Source organism: Corythoichthys intestinalis, chromosome 5 (assembly GCF_030265065.1).
Source record: "Corythoichthys intestinalis isolate RoL2023-P3 chromosome 5, ASM3026506v1, whole genome shotgun sequence".
NCBI lineage: Eukaryota > Metazoa > Chordata > Actinopteri > Syngnathiformes > Syngnathidae > Corythoichthys > Corythoichthys intestinalis.
In genome coordinates, this window is record NC_080399.1 from 61,011,320 (window position 1) to 61,031,153 (window position 19,834).

At 40.2% G+C, this 19,834-nt stretch overlaps 1 protein-coding gene across 1 annotated transcript in view; it reads left to right on the forward strand.

Moving 5' to 3' along the window:
- Positions 1 to 19,834, forward strand: part of sntb2 (syntrophin, beta 2) — a 48,251-nt gene that overhangs the window by 10,161 nt on the left and 18,256 nt on the right. The window contains exon 2 of the mRNA XM_057836772.1: positions 10,066 to 10,276. Within this exon, the coding sequence (XP_057692755.1) occupies positions 10,066 to 10,276 (211 nt within the window). The remainder of the gene's footprint in view (positions 1 to 10,065; positions 10,277 to 19,834) is intronic.

Here is a 19,834-nt window from a genome sequence, read left to right on the forward strand (position 1 = left end):
ATCTACATAAAATGCGTAGCTGATTATAGCTACGTTACCCAATAATACAATTTTTTCCTTGCAGCAATGGTATGACGCACATCTCATATTCCAGGGGTCCACAACCCAAAATTTTGAAAGACCCATATTTGACCAACAAAATAAACTGATACCATATATCTGGAGCTGCAAAAAATTAAAAGACTTGTATAAGCCTTAAAATGAAAGCAACACCGGCTGTATGTATCGATATTTGCTATATTAGCCTACTATCAAAATGACCAAGTTGGGTACAATTACATCATTATTCATGATTAAATGTTTATTTTCCCTGCAGTGGAAGCTATAGAGAATGATGCACCACGTGACTACTCTCTAGAGCCGCTGGTTGCAGACCCCCGTTGTAGTCCTTCTTTTTCCTTTTATATGGTCCTTATACGTACTACATTACCACGACAATAATAGTCCTTCTGTTAACGGACCCATTTCAATGAGTAGGGGGGAAATTCTAATAGCCGTGTAAAGAGTTTTACTAGTTTCGGTGAGAAGGTGAAGTTTTTTTGTTGTTGTTCGTGAACTACATTTCCATAGAAATGCACATCAAGGTACCATTAACTTAGCATGGAGAATTATGAGAGTCATTTTTCGAGTGTCCCAGAGCTTGCGCGACTTGATTAAAAGTAGATTTATCAAACGTTCGTCAGCCGTGATTGGTATATCCATCCTCCGAAACCGCCTGATAGCACAGATATAAGTAAGCCTGCACCTCGTTGTCGACGTTAGCGCGTGGCGCTCTGAAAATAGAGCAAGGCTCTATTTTGGGCTGCGCCTCTCGGCGCAAATTCATTCAAACTTGGTCCAAGACAGCCGTCACATTTTCGCCAAGAAGTCCGATTCTAACTGCTGTCTCGGACATGGGGGAAGAAGGAGAGGAGTCTGTATTGGCTTAACCACTTTATTGTGGTGACAATAGTAAAAAAAAAAAAAAAAAAAAAAAAAACAATGACAAAATAACACCGGGCTGCCGCGACATGCGACCGCTATCTCGCTCGTTCTCCCATTCTTCCTACTCCCTTCTCCCTGCATCACAGTTCCGCAGCCCAATCGTCTCTTAAGAGGGCCGCGCGTAGTTACGGACATTATGATACACAATGAATAGGTTGCCACTGAACCCTTCACATTCTGCTGCCACTAGCTTGAAACGGCGTTAAAATTTTAAAACAAAAAAAAAACCATTTCATTTGCCAGGCGTGGCGGCTTTTATTTTGGTGTGGCGGTGCGCCACAATCTCTTATGTGTAGGGGAAACCCTGCCTTATGACTGAGGAGTAGACTCTCGTATGACATGAATAAAGGACAGCTGCGCTCTGGTTTGGCCCACATAAGGTTGTAAGTTGTTTCAGCTATTTAATGTTTGTGTATGCATTTTTAATTAAGTTTACCGCTACAATTTGTGGAGTTACGTGTAAGCAATTTGCAGTGAGAATTGTAAATACGTTAGCATTCGGAGCATTTAAGCTAGCTGACTTTTGTTAGGTAAATTAGGCTAATTTAATCTACTAAATCAACATTTTGATCAGACTAGATGGACGTTTGAGTACAATTTTTTTTGTGCCGAGTGTTTTATTGTTAAAATGTGTTTTGAACATATGTGTGTTACAGCTTTCCAAATTGACAAAAGTGAAGGAAGTAAAAAGCTTTAACAACCACAATTGCGTTGTTTGCTCTCTGTCAAGCTGAATAACTTCACGTTTAGTGAGGACAGAACACGGCATATTAATAAAATAAAGTATAAAATAAGAAACGGAGGTACAACAAGGTACTGGTTTTGCAAAAAGAAAACAAAAGACTGGGGGAAAAAATGGTGGACGAGACCCCAGCGTTGTAAAGTCCAAATCGCTTAAGTCGACATGCAATACGAGGCTCAAGATAAAAATTAGCTCAAGATATGGCGATACAATTATCGATTACACGGGTCAGGAAATCATTCTCAGGTATTCTACGAGACATCTAATAAAGAGGGAAAAAATGTTTTCATTCTTCTGCTGTGAACTGAAATGGGATCATCACTAGTAGACATCCAATCCATTTGAAGTGGGAAGGTGACAATTTTTATTCGCTGCCATGCTACCACATCAAACAAAATGGACGTGTCTGGCCTGCCAATTAATTCATTTTGGGCGATTTTAGGTCACTTCCTGTTGATTTTGGGGCATTTATGAGTCAATTCCTGTTAAACTGGTGGTGACCCAGAAATGACCCCAAATGGAAGTGACTCAAAATGAACAGGAAGTGATCTGTAAAAGCCCCAAATTTAACAGGAAGTGACCTGTAAATGCCACCAAAACTGGGAAGACTGGCTGTGAATGCTCTGGTTTCAGTGCCATTGACAGTGCTAGACATCCAATCCATCTTGACCGGGAGGGGCGAATCCTCTCTGTCAAAATAAACTGGACGTCTAATGCCGTCAGTGGCAGCCAATGAGGTATCACAGACTCTATTCCAGTGGAACATTTTGGTAGCAACCTGTTGGTAGACTCCTAGCTTCAATAAAAATAATAGTGAATCATACAGTGTATGTACCAGGGGCATTCAAAAAGTAATGCACTCAAGTGCATTGCTTGTACAGGATTTTACCAATCTTGTTTATATTTGGCACAAACATGATAGGACACATCTTTTTGTGATGTTTATATGTGTTTTTCTTATTTTCTGATTTTTAAAGCTTAAACTAGCTTCCAAAATGGCTGGCCCTCTTGAAGCTCGTCAGAAACAAAGAGCTGTAATCGAATTCCTTGTTGCAGAGGGAGAAACCCCTCTGAAGATTCACAGCCGGCTGGGAAATGTCTACAAGGATGATACCATAGAGACTATTATACTGTAAAAAGATGGGTACAGGGATTTAAAAACAATACTGAAGACCATGAAGAGGTGGGTAAAGCCAGCATAGCCGATAAGCCCTTTAGTGGTCGCCCATTCACCTCTGACGAGCTTCAAGAGGGGCAGCAATTTTGGAAGCTAGTTTAAGCTTTAAAAATCTGAAAATAAGAAAAACACATATAACAATAGCAAAAAGGTGTGTCCTATCATATTTGTACCAAATATAAACAGGATTGGTAAAATCCTGTACGAGCAATGCACTTGAGTGCATTACTTTTTGAATGCCCCTCGTATTTATATTGGTCTATTATTGAACGGGGGGGATCATTTTTAATGGTTGATAGCCATCAGGTTAATGAGGCGCTGCATTATACAGCCCAAAAAAAAAACATCCATGCTACCCTCCCTGCTGACATGAGAAGTAGACTTTGCTAATCTTTTACAGTGGAGCACGCCAAATGTGATTATTTTTGTCCATAATCTGCTTTATCTTTTGAGTGAGATGACACACATTTTTGATAATACAGTGATTGCCAAAAACCCAACTTGACTTATGTCATTGCATGTTACATGAAATGTAGGATTATCATCAACATTACAACATTCTATAATGCACTTTTCCTTGAGTTGGCTTAGCAAAGCTCAGATTTATTTTCTTCCTGTGTGTGTTTATATTTGTGAGAAAGTCATTCACTTGGATCATTTTAGACTGATGTGGACAGAGCTAAGGCTCATATGCATGTATTTTTTTTACATGAAATGACAATAATGTTGATTTATTTGTGTTCAGAACATCCTCGCATTTCTCTATTGCTTTGGAGCAAATTTTCTGAAATGAAATCAAAAGAAGTAGACTTGCTAAATTTCCGCAAATATGTAGAAAATATGTTTCTACATCAAATGTTTAGACTTGCTCTTAAGAGGTGAAATTGAAAATTCTAGGCTGAAACCTAAAATGAGGAAACCATTCATTTTTTTAAGGCATTTTTTGACTGGATCATTGTACGTACCTTGCCATATACAGCAGACATCATAATTGAGTACCCCCTCTTTGAAAAGTCCTATTTTGATTAGAGGTCGACCGATGTTTAGTGAGTGATCCTTACACTCTAAATGTAATTTGTAGCGTTAGCTTTAGCATGGACAGTATCCTTTTTAACTCTCGCTTGTGTACATCTCATCGTGACGTCCTGGTGGGTTTAATTTTTTTTTTTATAATGTACTGTTCTTGCTGAGTGTATAATCATAAAAAGAAGTACTGCGTTCGATGGTTTGGTAGCACTAGACCGAATTAATCCTTTAAGTCTCAGGTCATCATTGTAAATTTGAAGCTGTCAATGCTTTTTTTTTTTTAATTGACTTTCATAATCTACATGCTTTAAGAAAAAAAAGTATTTCTGCTTACAAAATCGGCTTTGGATATCAGCAGTCAGCCGAAAATTTATGTGTTGTTGATAGAGCCTAGAACACAAAATTAAAGGAGCAAGATGCAAGATTTGCACTTGAATTATTAATTGAATGGCCCTAATATCTTAAAATGGACATCAAAGAAGTATTTAGCAAATACTTCGAACATAGTTCTAAATGGTTAAACCGAGATTTTCCTTTTTAAAAGTCGACACTCAACCCCTTTTGATTGCTTTGATTCTGTGTTACAACGGAGGTCACGCTCTCCACAATCGGCCAACTACACGACAAGTTCATCGTCTTCGTCCAGGTTGCCACAGCTCCTTAGGCTATGTACACTAAGGTTGCTAGAACACCAAACAAACTAAATAAGGATATCTTTTATGTAAATATGGTAAACTTACATTTGGAATACGAACAAAGTTGACATGCTATGATTGTTTTGCACGGTTGATTAGACGCTTTTGCCATGACAGCATATTTTTGCCCCTGAGTACGGGTCACCTGATTTTGAGTCCTGATACAATACCTTGGGATTGTATTTATGAAGGTGGTGGGGTGGGGTTAGGGGGGCACGACTGTATTGAGGCTAAAGAAAGCAGCAGGACCGAACATGAAATGTGCTATTTGACATGTGGCAAAATTGATTTTGCCCTGTGGCATTTGTTTTGCCATGTGGCAAAACTGATTTTTCCATGTGCATTTTTATTTGCCTCGTGGCAAAATAGATTTTGACGTCATTGTTTTCGCCATGTGGCTTTTTTTTTGCCATGTAGCATTTTGCCATTAAAATGAATGGAAAATTTGGATGTTCATAGCCGTCAATGGCATAGCCTTACTTGGGTGCCAATTGAATGTCAATGCGCTGTAATTGTAAGCGTATAGTCAAAAATCACAGCCACACGTTTTTCTACTTTTTAAAATGAATGGAAAATTTGGAAGTGCATAGGCGTCAATGGCATGACGTCCATGGCCTGCAAAAATGCCAAATACCCCCCGAAAAAATGCAACATACAAAAAAAACGGCCACAAACCAAAATCCATTTTGCCACATACCAGAAAAAATGCCACTTAGCAAAAAAATGCCACATGGCAAAATCCATTCTGCCAAATGGCAAAAAATTCCACATGGCAGAATCAATTTTGCCACATGGCAAATACCACTTTTGGTTCTCGCTGTCTCTCAAAGAACGAGCGATAAAATTAGGAAGAAGAGATTAACGTCGTACTATTAGGATGATAAAAAAGTCGTATCATTACATACAGCTAATAAAGCTGAATTAGCTGCTACGCACTTTACGTAGCGCTGCGCTGGCCTCCGTTAAAATCAGCAATATTGAGAGTTGAGTTTTAGAATCTGATTTCCTTATTTATTAAAAAGGTTCTAAAATATAGACTCACAAGACTCAAGTTATTGTTCCAATTCACGATTACTTTATGTACATAAACATATATAAATAAGCTTACTTTAGCTGGGAGCTATGACAAAGTATTAGTATTTCCTTCTATTGATTATAATTTGATGTAGATAAGCCAAATAACTCAATTAACTCGAGTATTCGATGAGGAAAAAAAAGATTTGAATTAAATTTTGTTGCTTCGAGTATTCGTTTAGTTAATTTGTTGTTGTAATGGTTTGTCTTGAAAGGGTTTGCGTTTAGTTTTCTTGATTTTAGGTGGATACACTGCCCTCTAGAGGAAACAATGAATATGATATATTTCACATGGCTGAATCCAGCTGCTCACTGTTAAGACCAACATAAGCTCCATAAGTTTTTGTTTGAGCTCATGGTTTTTTTAATGCATTCGTAATTTACTATATAGGTATATTTAGCCGTTTTTTGTGGGAATATGTGTTTGAACCATTTGTTAAGAGCATTGTAAGAAAAAAATTGGTGGCATTTAATAGCATTTAAGCTAGCCGAATTTTGCTATGTAAGTTAGCCAATTGTTCTTTTGTTGTACCTAGAGCCTCATTTATTTTTTTATACGATTTGAGGCTCAGCTCAGGTATGTTCCCTATCTGATTACTCGATTATTCGAAGTGACTAGTTCATCGATTGTTCAACTACTAAAATAATCGATAGCTGCAGCCCTACAACGGATTAAGGATTTCCTAATTTGTCAAACCAATTGTAAAACAGACTCATAAGATGCCCTCAATATAGTTGATTTTAATGGAGGCAGCTTAAAGTACATAGCTGCTAATTTAGGCATACCTAATTATGACTTTATTCTCGTACCAGTACAGGTAGTCCCTGGGTTACGACGTACTTGACTTGCGTGATTTGGGCTTAGCGACGTTGGATTCTCGTCTACCATTTTGTCTCCAGACTTTTTTTTTTTTTTTTTAAGTTGAGTAAACAGTAGGCTACCTTATTGTACCTCACAGTATCTTTTATTTAATTTTATTTTTTAGTATGAGTGTTCTGTCCTCACTAAAGTTGTTCAGCTTGACAGACGGTAAACAACACAATTGTGGTTATTAAAGCTTTTTACTTCCTTCACTTATGACAATTTGTAAAGCTGTAGCACACATTTGTACACTTATGTTCAAAACGAAAGACACATTATAACAATAAAACATATGACACAAAACAATTAGTGTTCAAACGCCCATCTAGTCTGATCAATATGTAAATTTAGATTAAATTAGCCTAACAAAAGTCCGCTAGCTTAAATGCTACGAATGCTAACTTATTTACAATTCTCATAGCAAATTGCTCGCACATAACTCCACAAACTGTAGCTCTAAACTTAATTACAAATGCATACGCACACATATATTAGCTGAAACAACTTACAGACTTATGTGGGACAAACCAGAACGTAGATATCCTTTATCCATGTCTGATGTCTAAATCTGCTGCTCGGTCATACAAGGCGACAGTGCAGCCATACCCAACGCTGCCACAGAGGGCAGTGTATCCTCCATCATTAAACAAAATACAATACCTTTGGACTTTTTGGATAATTATTTTGAGATTTAGGGGTACTGAAAAGGTTTTCTGGTTCTGTTAGTGTGACTTAAATCTCACAGTCCTATTTTTTTTTTCTTTCCTTGGTCCTAAATACTCTGTCGTATTGTCCTAATATAAGGTTAGGACAGCAGTGGTTTTATACCAAGTAAAAACATAAGTAAATACTTTTTTTAACACAGCAAAACATAAGGTAACAAACAAATTACATTTGAACATTCAGTTTTAAGCCCGATTCGCATAGGATAGTATTATGTGGGGACCTCTGATTTTTAATGATTACAGAGGATGTCTGAGATTATAATCCCGTGCAAATGCGCCATGTGTATAAAAACGTCAATAAAAAAATTCACTGTAAATTACATCCCACAATTCACCAAACAGACACCCACTGATAAAAACAGTCTAGTGTGAATCCATCTGCCTGTCAGTGTCTTTCGGCTTTCATTTTTCTTTATCAGCGCAGCTTTCAATATAGGTGAGAAATACTACAGTACACATTTGATTGGCATATATCAATCAACAAAATGGCAAGCGTCCCTCGTCTTTTAAATTTTTATACAATAGGAGTAGCAACAGACATCTTGTCATTATCATAATGAGCACAATAACTGATGTTTTCACTTGCTGTATATTCAGCCTGTAAACTGTATAAAATATATACATATATATATATAGATATAGATATATATATATATATATATTTATAGATATAATAAATGACTAAGAGATTCGGCCCAATGTTGTCTTGTGCTTCTTCGTCATTTTTATTGGGGCCGGTCATCCAATGTTTAAAGTGCATTACCACATGCAACTGTTGGGGCTGTAATGTCACCGAAATAGACTGATTTGCTGACATCTGTTCATCCCATACAACTGTCATAACGAGAGTTTGTTGGAAATATTGTTTTCTGTCATACTTTGCAGTCACGCTTCTAATAGCAAGGAGTGGGGTGTGGGGTCATACCTCCTAAAGCCAGCGTAACGCAAAGAAAACTACTTTTGGCACAACTATACCTATAACAAACAAGAAAACAAAACAGGCTTTACGCATGCATTAGGCTACTGCTTGTAACAAGGCATACATGAGAAACTTATTTCTACTAAAAATTGTATTTTTTCAATGATGTGCAAAATAACAAAAACACCAACCATCTCCTAATTTTTATTTTCCCTCATTTCCTCACATCTAAATGCAAAACCTCAGTTTTTACTACTTTACAACATACAATGTGCATTAAAATTGAAAATAGTGTAAATATTGACTTTTTTTTTTTAAATGTATGTTACTTTTTATAATTCAGCAAAATAAGTACAAATGACTGAAATATATTTTAAAGCTAATGCAAACTTTCACTCTTTTAAATTATAGGGAAATAAAAAGGGAACCTAACATAAATGTACAAAAATAAGTCCAAATGTGCACATTATCATGGAAGATTTTGTCAATCTTCCCATCAGAGTAAATAACATAAAACAATATATCAGTTGAGAAAGAAATCAATCTTAAAAAGTAGTCAACTTAAGCTCAAGGGACAGAACACTCCCCACCTGACAGCTGCAAGATGTCAGCCCTTAACTAACTTGTAGAAATACCACCTAAAACAAAAGATGCAATACAATAAATGCCTGTAGCATAAGACACTCTAAAATATAGGCAAAAGAAAATGTGTAAATGTTATCTCCGTGAGATTTTGAAAAATGAACATCTTTGTGAAAGTGCTCTCCTGTGGAAAGAAACTTTATCATGTTCAAGTTCAAAGACTGATATTTATATGCAAGTTAAAAACAGCCCTGTGAGAAATTCATAGCAAAGTTAACTGAAAGTTCATATAATTTAAAAAAGAATCGAGAAGTTAAGAAATTAATATAAACTTCGCAATTTTTTGGACCACGCCCATTAAAAGAATCGGGATCAAGAATCGTTTGGAACCGGAATCGTTCAAATTCAAACGATGTCCAACCCTAATAATAAGTGTGAGGACACAGCCAATATTTTACCATTTAAAGGAGCCATAGGTAAGATGTAATAGCCATTTGTAAAATGGCACTGCAACCAGGATCACAATATTGAAGCTCACAACTTCCCCTTTGGATTACCAGATAAGTCAATGGAGAATCATTATTATCATACCACTGTTGCATTTTAATCAGAAAATACAAACGCTGACAAACAACACATGACCATAATCATCATGTGAACATACAGCATGTGTAGTCTACAACCAATGTATATTACATACTAAATATTTATTAAATGAGTACATGATGCTATAGTTTTCAAAAGTAAGGGTTTGAAATTGCACCAGCATTAAGTTGGTGCACAAACAATAATTTTTAGTGAGTTAGGTTCGCACAAAGAAGGAGAAGAAGAAAAAAAAAATTCAAACTGCTTACGAGCACAGGTTAGTTTCTCATACAATGACGGGAGGGGAATTACCACAATTGTCTCACACACATACAACAACTCCTTCCATTTCAATTACCGACCAACAAAGGCGCTATCGTAGTCCCAGTCAATCAACCCCCATTCAAAACAACATAGAACGAGCATGTCCACTTTCTTCATATTCAGAATGTCAGTATTATCATAATAACAAAAAGATACAATATAAGAGCCGTGTTACGAGCTCAACTTTTGTTTCTTCCGCCATGACGGAAGGGAAACTACCGTACTCAAATAATGCAAATAATATTTCATTTGGTAATGCATTTTATTAAACAATCAGCAGAAGTAACGTGGTTAATCAGTCGGGTAGAGTTACATAATTATTCTGCACTGAATGCAACTTTATCCTTTCAACGTCTGTTTTCGTCCACAGTGAAATACATTCGTGAGGTATCCCCACTATTCAAGAAGCATTCGCTTGTGGCTGACTTGCCATGGAATGGTGTTCGGCCACAGTCTCCCAGCTACAATGACAGTGAGGATTCTGGATCTCCTAAACACAGCTCCTCCACAGATAGGAAGGTCATCAGCTTAAAGATGTGCTTCATCAGTCGGAACCTAACCATGCCAGACCTGGAGAACAGGTTTGCTATGTCTAATCAAAACTCATTTTTTGTATAGCACCTTTCATACACATAATACAAAACTGTTGTGATGAAATAACACTGTGTATATGGTAGAATTTTGATGCAAAACACTTTCCACTGATATCCATTCATTAGGACAACAAATACAAGCGTACCGATAGCATGCCCCACACGATCGTTTTTGAGATATTGAGTCACGTCATCACTTAAAAGAATATCTCACACCCCATTTACTGCAAAATGGACCCTAAGGGGTGCCCATTCGTTTGTGCTACGTTTGCGTTAGTTCTTGGGACACCCCTCTGACGGAGTCGCTGCGATTGACGTCATCACTCGAAATCAATATCTCAATATCTATAAACGAAAAAAGTACAAATGAATATTTGTACAGCACAAACAGCATTAACAAATGGCACCATTTTGGGTCCATTTTGCAATAAATGGGGGGCTGCGTGACGTCATCACTCGAAATTAATATCTAAAAAATGATAGCTGCACAAATGACATTTTATAAAGCACATACCAGCCAGCACAAACGTCGCACTAAAGATTCACACAATTTTTAACCATTTTTAATCAAATTGGCAGGTAGACCTCAGATTGACCGATAAAAGAATTGTTACATTTCAAAAACGATAGCAGCACAAACCTAGCACAAATGCATAGACTTCATAATTATATTGACGGGACTTATTCCCGATACACTGAGTCACGCCTTCAAGTAAGGGGCCGTCCCACACTCCGTTTCAATTATTCGCAGTCGGTCACAGTTATTCTTAAACACATGCAGCGATCCAACGCCGGATTTAGACTGAAAAAGCTGTACCGCATACAAACAGGAAGGATTGATGGATTCAAGGTAATTATTATATTTTTCGCACCATGCATGCATTTTGAAACATTGTGAAAAAATCAATTGGAGAAATTTGCCGCTACAGCATTGGCGTCCTACTTCGCAATATTTACGTGAAATAAATGCTAACAGCCCAATTTTTTGCTTTTAACCAAGAATCAATTACGCCCATACCTATAAAGAATTCAGGGATTTAAGCATTTGTTCAGAAGAAGTTTCATCGTAAAAAGCTCTATGTGGTGCTAAGGCGGCGCCACTTTGGCTAAAAGGCTAGCATCACATTCGACATATTTACGTAAAATAAATGCTAACTGCCCGGTTTTTTGCTTTTAACCAAGAATCGAGACTTTTTTACATTCATATCTATAAAGAATTCAGGGATTTATTCACAAGAATTTTCAATGTAAAAAGTTCTTTGTCTGTGTTTCCACTCGGTCAGCTTTGAGGGAGATAGGCTCCCTATTAATCGGCCCCGCACCCCATGTCCCGTCAATATATTATGAAGTCTATGCACCAACGAATGACAGAATTTTTCCATAAATTTGCGGCTTATGGAGGATCAACTGGAAAAATCAATAAAAATGAAACTTTATGCACCCAAAGAGCATGAGTGCTCTCTGGTGGAGAAAACTACGGTGGCCGAGAGGTGTCAGGCGAAATGCAAAGTCCAAACACTTTGCAAATAGAAAAAAGCACGAACCCAAATTGTAAACGCTTTGCAAAAGAAAAAAGCATGAATGCAAACTGCCACAACACGATCCCCAATTCCTAAAGCGCGATTGCAAATTGGCAAAAGCACGAACCCCAATTGCCATAACACGACAGCAAATGGCTCGCAGCACGAATGCAAACTGCCACAATACGATCCCCAATTCCTAAACCGCGATTGCAAATTGGCAAAAGCACGAATCCCAACTGTCACAACAAGACAGCAAATAGCTCGTAGCACAACAGCAAACGGCTCACAGCACAGCAGCAAAATCACGCAACACAACGGCAAGAGGATGACCCGGAAGTTTAAAAAAAAAAAAAAAAAAAAAAGAACGACACTTTATACACTTTATATGTGCTTTGTGACCAACCATCTATACGGACCTCCATTAAATTGCCCCCCACCCCCCATCAGATGCAAATTTATATAAAAATGATGTCAGTCGTTTGTGCTGCAACGGTTTTGTGGATACAGTATTATGCTTTTATTGAAATATTAATTTCGAGTGGTGACGTCACTCGTAACTTTTCCTCAGTTTAGCTCCCGCGGCTAATGGAGCGTACCAACTCTCTCAATAACAGAGGGGTGTCCAAATAACTAGCACGATCATAACACAAATTCGGGTCCATTTTGCAGTAAATTGGGGGCTTAGAGGGACGTCATCACTCGAAATCAATATCTCAAGCCCCCAAATTTACTGCAAAATGGACCTGAATTTGTGCTATGTGTTAGATAATGACTCCTATCTTAAAGGAACAACTCCGTATTGAAACAATGTATGAGTTTTATTCCCTGTTGTCAACACACGGCCACATTCCCGCGTTTACCTCTTTCTCTCCACTCTCCCGCTTGCTCCACCTTACATGCATCTCTGACATCATCAGTACGGCAAGCACATCAGTACATAACATCCCCCCCTTACTAGGAATTAAACTCCAGTATGCCATGCACAGAACCTCAGTGAAATTGAACTCTTTTCTTCACAATACAAATAGGTCTATTTTTTTTTTTTCCATACAGAACACAACCAATTCAGAACTTTCCTTTTTTTTTTCTCATTTAGAACACAAACAATTCAGAACTTTCTTTTTTTTTTCTTTTTCCTCCAAAGTGACCCTGTGAACAATAAGTGCATGTAAACATCACCAGACAGGCTTTTCACTTAATAACAAAGTCGGTTAATCTCGATGACAGCCTGCTCTGCCTGCGGGGTCTGTCACACCTGGCAGCTGTGGTAGGTTTGGGCGTGGACACCCTAGTTTGAATCTCTGTGTTGGACTCCATGTCAGGTGTTTTTGGTCTGTCCTCATTCTCACTCCAAGTCATTTGTGTTTTGCTAGATGACTGTGGAGCTGGATCCTCCGTGTAGTACTTTTTGACAAATGTGGTGTTCCTGGAGTAGGTCACTCCACTTGGTGCTTCGACAACCACATTGTTTCCCTCCTTACTGATCACTTTGTGTGGGGTCCTGTTGAAGGTCGTTGTGAACTTGTCAATTTTGTCCTGTTTTAGTAGGACTTGGTCGCCCACTGACACATCAGAGTACTTTGCATTTGTTTTGTTGTCTGTGTAGATTTTTGATTTACCTTTTCTTTCCGCATCAGTGTCTCTGACCTCCAGGTCTCGTTGTGGTGTCGTGATATCTGGGAGCTTTCCTCTGATCTTTCTCTTGAACATGATCTCTGCAGGACTTTTCCCTGTTGTGGCATGATCGATGGATCGGTAGATGGTCACATACTTGCGTAGCTCCTTTTTCCAGTCTAGCCCCTCAGACTGAGCAATGCGAATCCTCTTCATTAATGAGGCATATTGTCTTTCCACTTCACCGTTGGCCTGAGCCCATTTCGGTGTGGTTTTCACATGCTCAATTCCGTTCTCCTGGCAGAACGCTTGAAATTGTGCAGACATGTACTGTGGCCCACAATCAGAGCGGATCGAGATAGGTAGGCCATGCCTGCTGAAGATATTCTCCAGGCTGTCAATAACTTTTTCAGCAGTAGTCGATTGCAGGATCTCATATTGATAATAACGGCTGTAGTAGTCGATCACGACTAATATTGAGTGTCCGGTTGGTAATGGACCTAGTAAATCATTAGCTAAGTCCTGCCACGGCCCATCTGGAAGTGCTGTGGGCCTCAGAGGTTCCGGCACATCTGGCCTTGACACAATCTGGCAACCGTGACACGTCCTCACGTATTTCTCAGCCGCTTTGTCCATACCAGGCCACCACACCTTACTCCTGAGGTGTTGCTTTGTGCCCACAATGCCCAAGTGTCCTTCATGAGCCAACTCCAGGGCCCAGTCTCTGAGAGCATGCGGCAATATGATGCGTGTCCCCCTTAGCACCAATTGTCCAATCACACACAGTTCAGACGCGATTCGTGCGTATACCTGGCACTTGTCAAAACGCCCACTCTGTATGGCCCATCTCAGCTCCCTGAGTTCATCATCCGTCGCCGAGGCCTCCTCTACCTCTCTGGTGGTAAGTGCTCGTGGAGTAGCATGTGTGGCCACAAAGCGCACATATTCCTCCGCTCCGTATTTCTGATTCCCCTCCGTCGTGCTCGCTCCCAGCAGTCGCGACAGGGGGTCTGCAATATTGTCCTTTCCGGGTACGTGGACTACTCTGAAGTCATACGGTTGGAGCCGTAGCACCCACCGTTCAATCCGGGCACATGGCTTGGAGGTCGGGGTGTAGATGGCCTCCAGAGCCTTGTGGTCCGTCACGAGGTCAAACTTTTTTCCATAGATGTATGGGTGCAGTCTCTCGCATGCCCACACCAAGGCAAGGGCCTCTCGCTCCGTTTGTGAGTATCTCTGCTCACAGTCAGTCAGGCTCCTGCTGACATAGCAAATGGGCACCATTTGTTGTTGTTGCTGCTGCACCAGCACTGCTCCTATTCCTACTAGTCCTGCGTCCGCTATGACTTTAGTAGGGGCGTCCTTATCAAAGTACGCCAGCGTGCCAGCCTCAGCCAACTTTTCCTTCAGTATTTTAAATGCTTGTTTTTGCTCTGGCCCAAAGATGAACGGTGTGTCTTTCTTAGTAAGCCTCCGCAGTGGCTCTGATATGCTTGCAAACTGTGGTATGAACCGGGATGAGTATCCAGCCAGACCAAGGAAACTTCTGGTTTCTGAGGCGTTCTCAGGCTCTCGTGCCTCTGCTACTGCTCTCACCCTTTCCGCTGTGGGACCTATGCCCTTCTGTGAGAGTAACATGCCCATGAAGATGAGCTTGTCCATATTGAACTGACACTTCTCCTTGTTTAAGGTCAGCCCACAGTCCTCCAACCTTTTCAGAACTGCATGGAGTCGCTTGTCATGAGTCTCCTGGTCTGGGGCATGGACAATTATGTCATCAGAGGTGTTTTCTACCCCCTCAATGCCAGCTGTAGCTGTTGCAATTTCCCGTTGATACTGTTCACTGGCAGATGAAACACCAAATATGAGTCTCTTATATCGGTAAGTACCTGTGTGCACTGCAAATGTAGTGATGCCTCTGGACTCTGGTGTGAGTTCTAGTTGGTGGTAGCCCCATTTCAGATCTAATTTACTGAAAAGAGCAGACCCGTTCATTCCCTGTAAGAGCTCATCCACCGTGGGGATTGTATACCTTTCTCTGATAATAGCTGTATTTGCCATTCTCATATCAAGACACATCCTAATGTCATCTTCATGTTCTTTTGGTGCAACAACCACGGGGTTCACCCAAGGTGTGGGTCCCTCAACCTTTTCAATAATATCTAGGTCCAGCAGCTGATTCACTTTTTTACTGCCTCTCTTAGGTGAAAAGGCACCCGCCTTAGGGGCTGTGCAACTGGTGTCACATTCTCATCAATATGCAAGCGAATTTGCTTTGTATTAAGTTTACCAACACCTTTAAACAGTTTGGGGTATTTATTCTGTATTTCAGATTTAACATCTGTCACTGCTGCTATGTTGGTTCCCACTCTAAGTACTCCTAGCTCAATAGCAGTTTTCCTCCCCAGTAGTGGCTCCCCCCTTCCCTGTATCACAGTGAATTCAACTTCAGTATTTCGTTTTCCCACTTTCACATCACATCTGAACACACCCATTACTGGTAGGTGCACCTTGGAGGAGTATGGGTACAGGGGTTTGCAAACTGCTTTAGTTGATACACATTTTATCTTTTTACTTTTAAGCATTTCCCATGTGTTTTCATCAACAATATTACTGGATGCCCCAGAATCAATTAACATAAGAAGATCAACTCCCCCCACATCAAAAATGACCCTCTCTGTATTTGAATCATCATCAATTGTAAATGCATAGTGTCTGTCCCCAGCATCACTGTTTTCCGCTTCCACACATTTCACAGTTTGCTTGTCTTTACCTTTTGATTTGCACATTTTTGCATAGTGATCTTTTCCATTGCATTTTCTGCACATCTGTCCTCTTGCTGGGCATGCAGAGTCTTTGGCCATGTGGTCTCCGTGTCCACACCTGTAGCACACTTTATTCGATCGCTCCTTTCCTTCTCCCCGATCTCCTCGAGGTGCTGATCTCCATTTTCGCGATTTCCGCTCTGTCTTGGAGAAGACACGATTCACCGTCGCTCCCCCCTCCGCGCCGTCCGCGTCGGTCACTTTCATCGCTGACATCTGGGTCTCCACTCGTTCGCACTGCGCGGCTATCTCCAGAGCGCGCTGCAGTGTCGGTTGAGGTTCTTCCAGTATTTTTCTCCGTACATAATCCGATGTATATTTGCCCAACACCGCATCTCTTATCTGATTGCTGATGTCCGCACCAAACGCACAGTCTCTCGCCGCTTGACGAAGCCTCGTCACAAACTGCTGCACCGTTTCTCCCGGTTTCTGCGCAACTTGGTAGTAAGCCTGGCGCGCAAACGCCGTATTTACTTGTGGCACAAAGTAGTCATTCAGCGCCGTGACTGCTCTATCATAGTCTGTCACTCCTCCCGTGTCAGGCAGCGTAGAAAAGATATCTTGCACGTCCGTACCGGCATGGTGTAGGAGCAGAGCCCGTCTCCTCTGCCTCACCGTAGCTTCCGCGTCCGCGGCCAGAATCAAGCCTTTCCCGTCCGCGTACAGCTCAAACGCCGTCAGCCACCTAGTCCATCTCGGTCCCAGCGTAGCAGGCTCGGTGTAGCACTCAAACTTCGGCAAATGATCCATACTGTCTCCAAAACGCAGTCAAACTTGTCGGATTTAGGTCAATCCAGTATCCTCGTCGCCATTGTTAGATAATGACTCCTATCTTAAAGGAACAACTCCGTATTGAAACAATGTATGAGTTTTATTCCCTGTTGTCAATACACGGCCACATTCCCGCGATTACCTCTTTCTCTCCACTCTCCCGCTTGCTCCACCTTACATGCATCTCTGACATCATCAGTACGGCAAGCACATCAGTACATAACACTATGCTCGTGCTAGTTATTAGGACACCCCTCTGTTTTGAGAGAGTTGGTACGCTCTATTAGCCGCGGGAGCTAAACTGAGGAAAAGCTACGAGTGACGTCACCACTCGAAATTAATATCTCTATAAAAGCATAACACTGTATCAACAAAACCGTTGCAGCACAAACGATTGACATCATTTTCATATAGATTTGCGTCTGATCGGGGGGGACTTCATGGAGGTTTTTTTTTTTTTTTTTTTTTAACTTCCGGGTCATCCTCTTGCCGTTGTGTTGCGTGATTTTGCTGCTGTGCTGTGAGCCGTTTGCTGTTGTGCTACGAGCTATTTGCTGTCGTGTTGTGGCAGTTGGGATTCGTGCTTTTGCCAATTTGCAATCGCACTTTAGGAATTGGGGATCGTGTTGTGGCAGTTTGCATTCGTGCTACGAGCCATTTGCTGTCGTGTTGTGGCAATTGGGGTTCGTGCTTTTGCCAATTTGCAATCGCGCTTTAGGAATTGGGGATCGTGTTGTGGCAGTTTGCATTCGTGCTTTTTACTTTTGCAAAGCGTTTACAATTTGGGTTTGTGCTTTTTTCTATTTGCAAAGTGTTTGGACTTTGCATTTCGCCTGACACCTCTCGGCCACCGTAGAAAACATATTTTCCTACCATGATATTAAAACAATCAGATCTGCGGGTTTCTCTAGTCGATCTTTGCCAAATAAAAACTGTTGAAGTCCATGCGTTTGAGACAACACTTTAAAGACACCACGTGATTGAACAGGCCGACGTGATCATTGTAACTTCTGATTGGTGTAATCATATAATAATAATTGGTATAACTGGTAGATCCAGTGTGGGCGCCTTGGCCAAAAATGAAGTAAGATCTAATAGAATAAAGAGGAAAATGACTCTTATGTAGCCTAAAGTAGTGCAGCAAGAGTAAAGTTTCTTCGTCACAATTTAACTTAAGTAAAAGTAAAAAAAGTATGGTGTGGTAAATGTAACACGTTACTACCCAACCCTGCAGATGATAGTCATAGCATCCTAGCATCAAAAAACAACGTTGCGAAGAAATCTGGCAGCCTCAAGCTAATTATCCCTGTGCCGTAAGCCACAAGCTAATTATCTCCGTGCCATAAGCCGCAAGCTAATTAACCCCGTGCCATACCCTTATGCTTATAGAGCGCTTATTCACACATGACATAGAGCTCAAAGTGCTGATTATGGATGTGGTTGTGTACTAACCACGTGCGGGGAACACTGAACTGTGTTTGATAAAGTTGTTTTTGCCTGCGGCTGGTTTTTCTGTTATAACTGTTTGGGTGAACTTGACGACACTAGACATCCAATTCTTTTGAGCTGGGAGAGTTCGTTTGCTGCCAACCCTCTCATTTCAAATTGATTGGACACCTAGTAGTGTCAAACCCATTTAAATTCACAGCAGAAGAACGAAAAAAGCCACAATATTGAACGGCTATCATCGTCAATGGCACTGAAAAGAGTTCAAATGTAGATTAATAGAATATCTTTGTTGTTAAATTGTGAAATATGATGTACACTACCGAATAAAATGACTGAGAAATGCTGCATTCAAAGTGAGAAAACCAGGCATCCAATCAGCGTAAAGCTGCATGAGGAAACTTCCAGCCAATCAGTGCACGGGTCATTTACATGCCACGTAATTATGAGAATTTGCCTTTCTGCAAAAGAGCTTCAAGAGGAGCATCTAAAACAGCTAGAAAAATGACAGTCTGGGCACTTTCAAACAAATAACATGCTAACCTGGTAAAATGGAATCAGAGATGATGAGAATTAATGTCAAAAATAGAAATTTGAGGCCACCTTAAAACTTTCTGATCAAATTCAAAAAAGCCCATGCTAGGCTGTATTGGGACCATGGAAAAAGTTCATAACAATTAAATTAGTAGGATTTACTTTTTTTGTTTACAAGAACCATTAGAGCGACACATACAGTATTTTGGTTACCTGTATTCTCAAGCATCAAGACCCTCTTGATTCTTCACTATGTCCACACGTCTTTTGTAGCTTGTCCATTCGCAGCACTTCCTGGTCAACTATAATCTTTTGACGGATGAATGGTCTCACAAAAGAAATTGTAGCTGTCAGTGCAGGGTGTTTCAGTTCTAAAGAACACGTCGTGCACACACACATAAACCATGTGGAAACCGTTTTATCCATGTCATATTTGCATAATCGTCCAATCAAAATTATCTAAGCTTGTCTATTCCACCCATTTTTGTTGAATAAAAATATAAAATAGGTTTTTAGAGCTATAGTTAAACAAACTAAAGACTAGGTTGTTTGTCAGTGCCTCATTTTTTTTTTTTTACATGCTGTACGATCTCTAAACACAAAAGACCCCCCAGTTATTTAATGGCAATGCTATCCAAGTCTCAAACTAAACTTTGTGCTCATATGTGATCTGACCAGAAGCCCCGCAAACCGCATTATTATTCACAACAAAAGGCGTGTGTGTGGCTTACCTGTAGACGCCGACCTAATGTTTATCATTTTCAGCAAGATCCTTCGATGGAGCCTGGAGAGAAAGCCAGTCTAACGCAGGCTCTGTAAGTTTCCCACTGTTG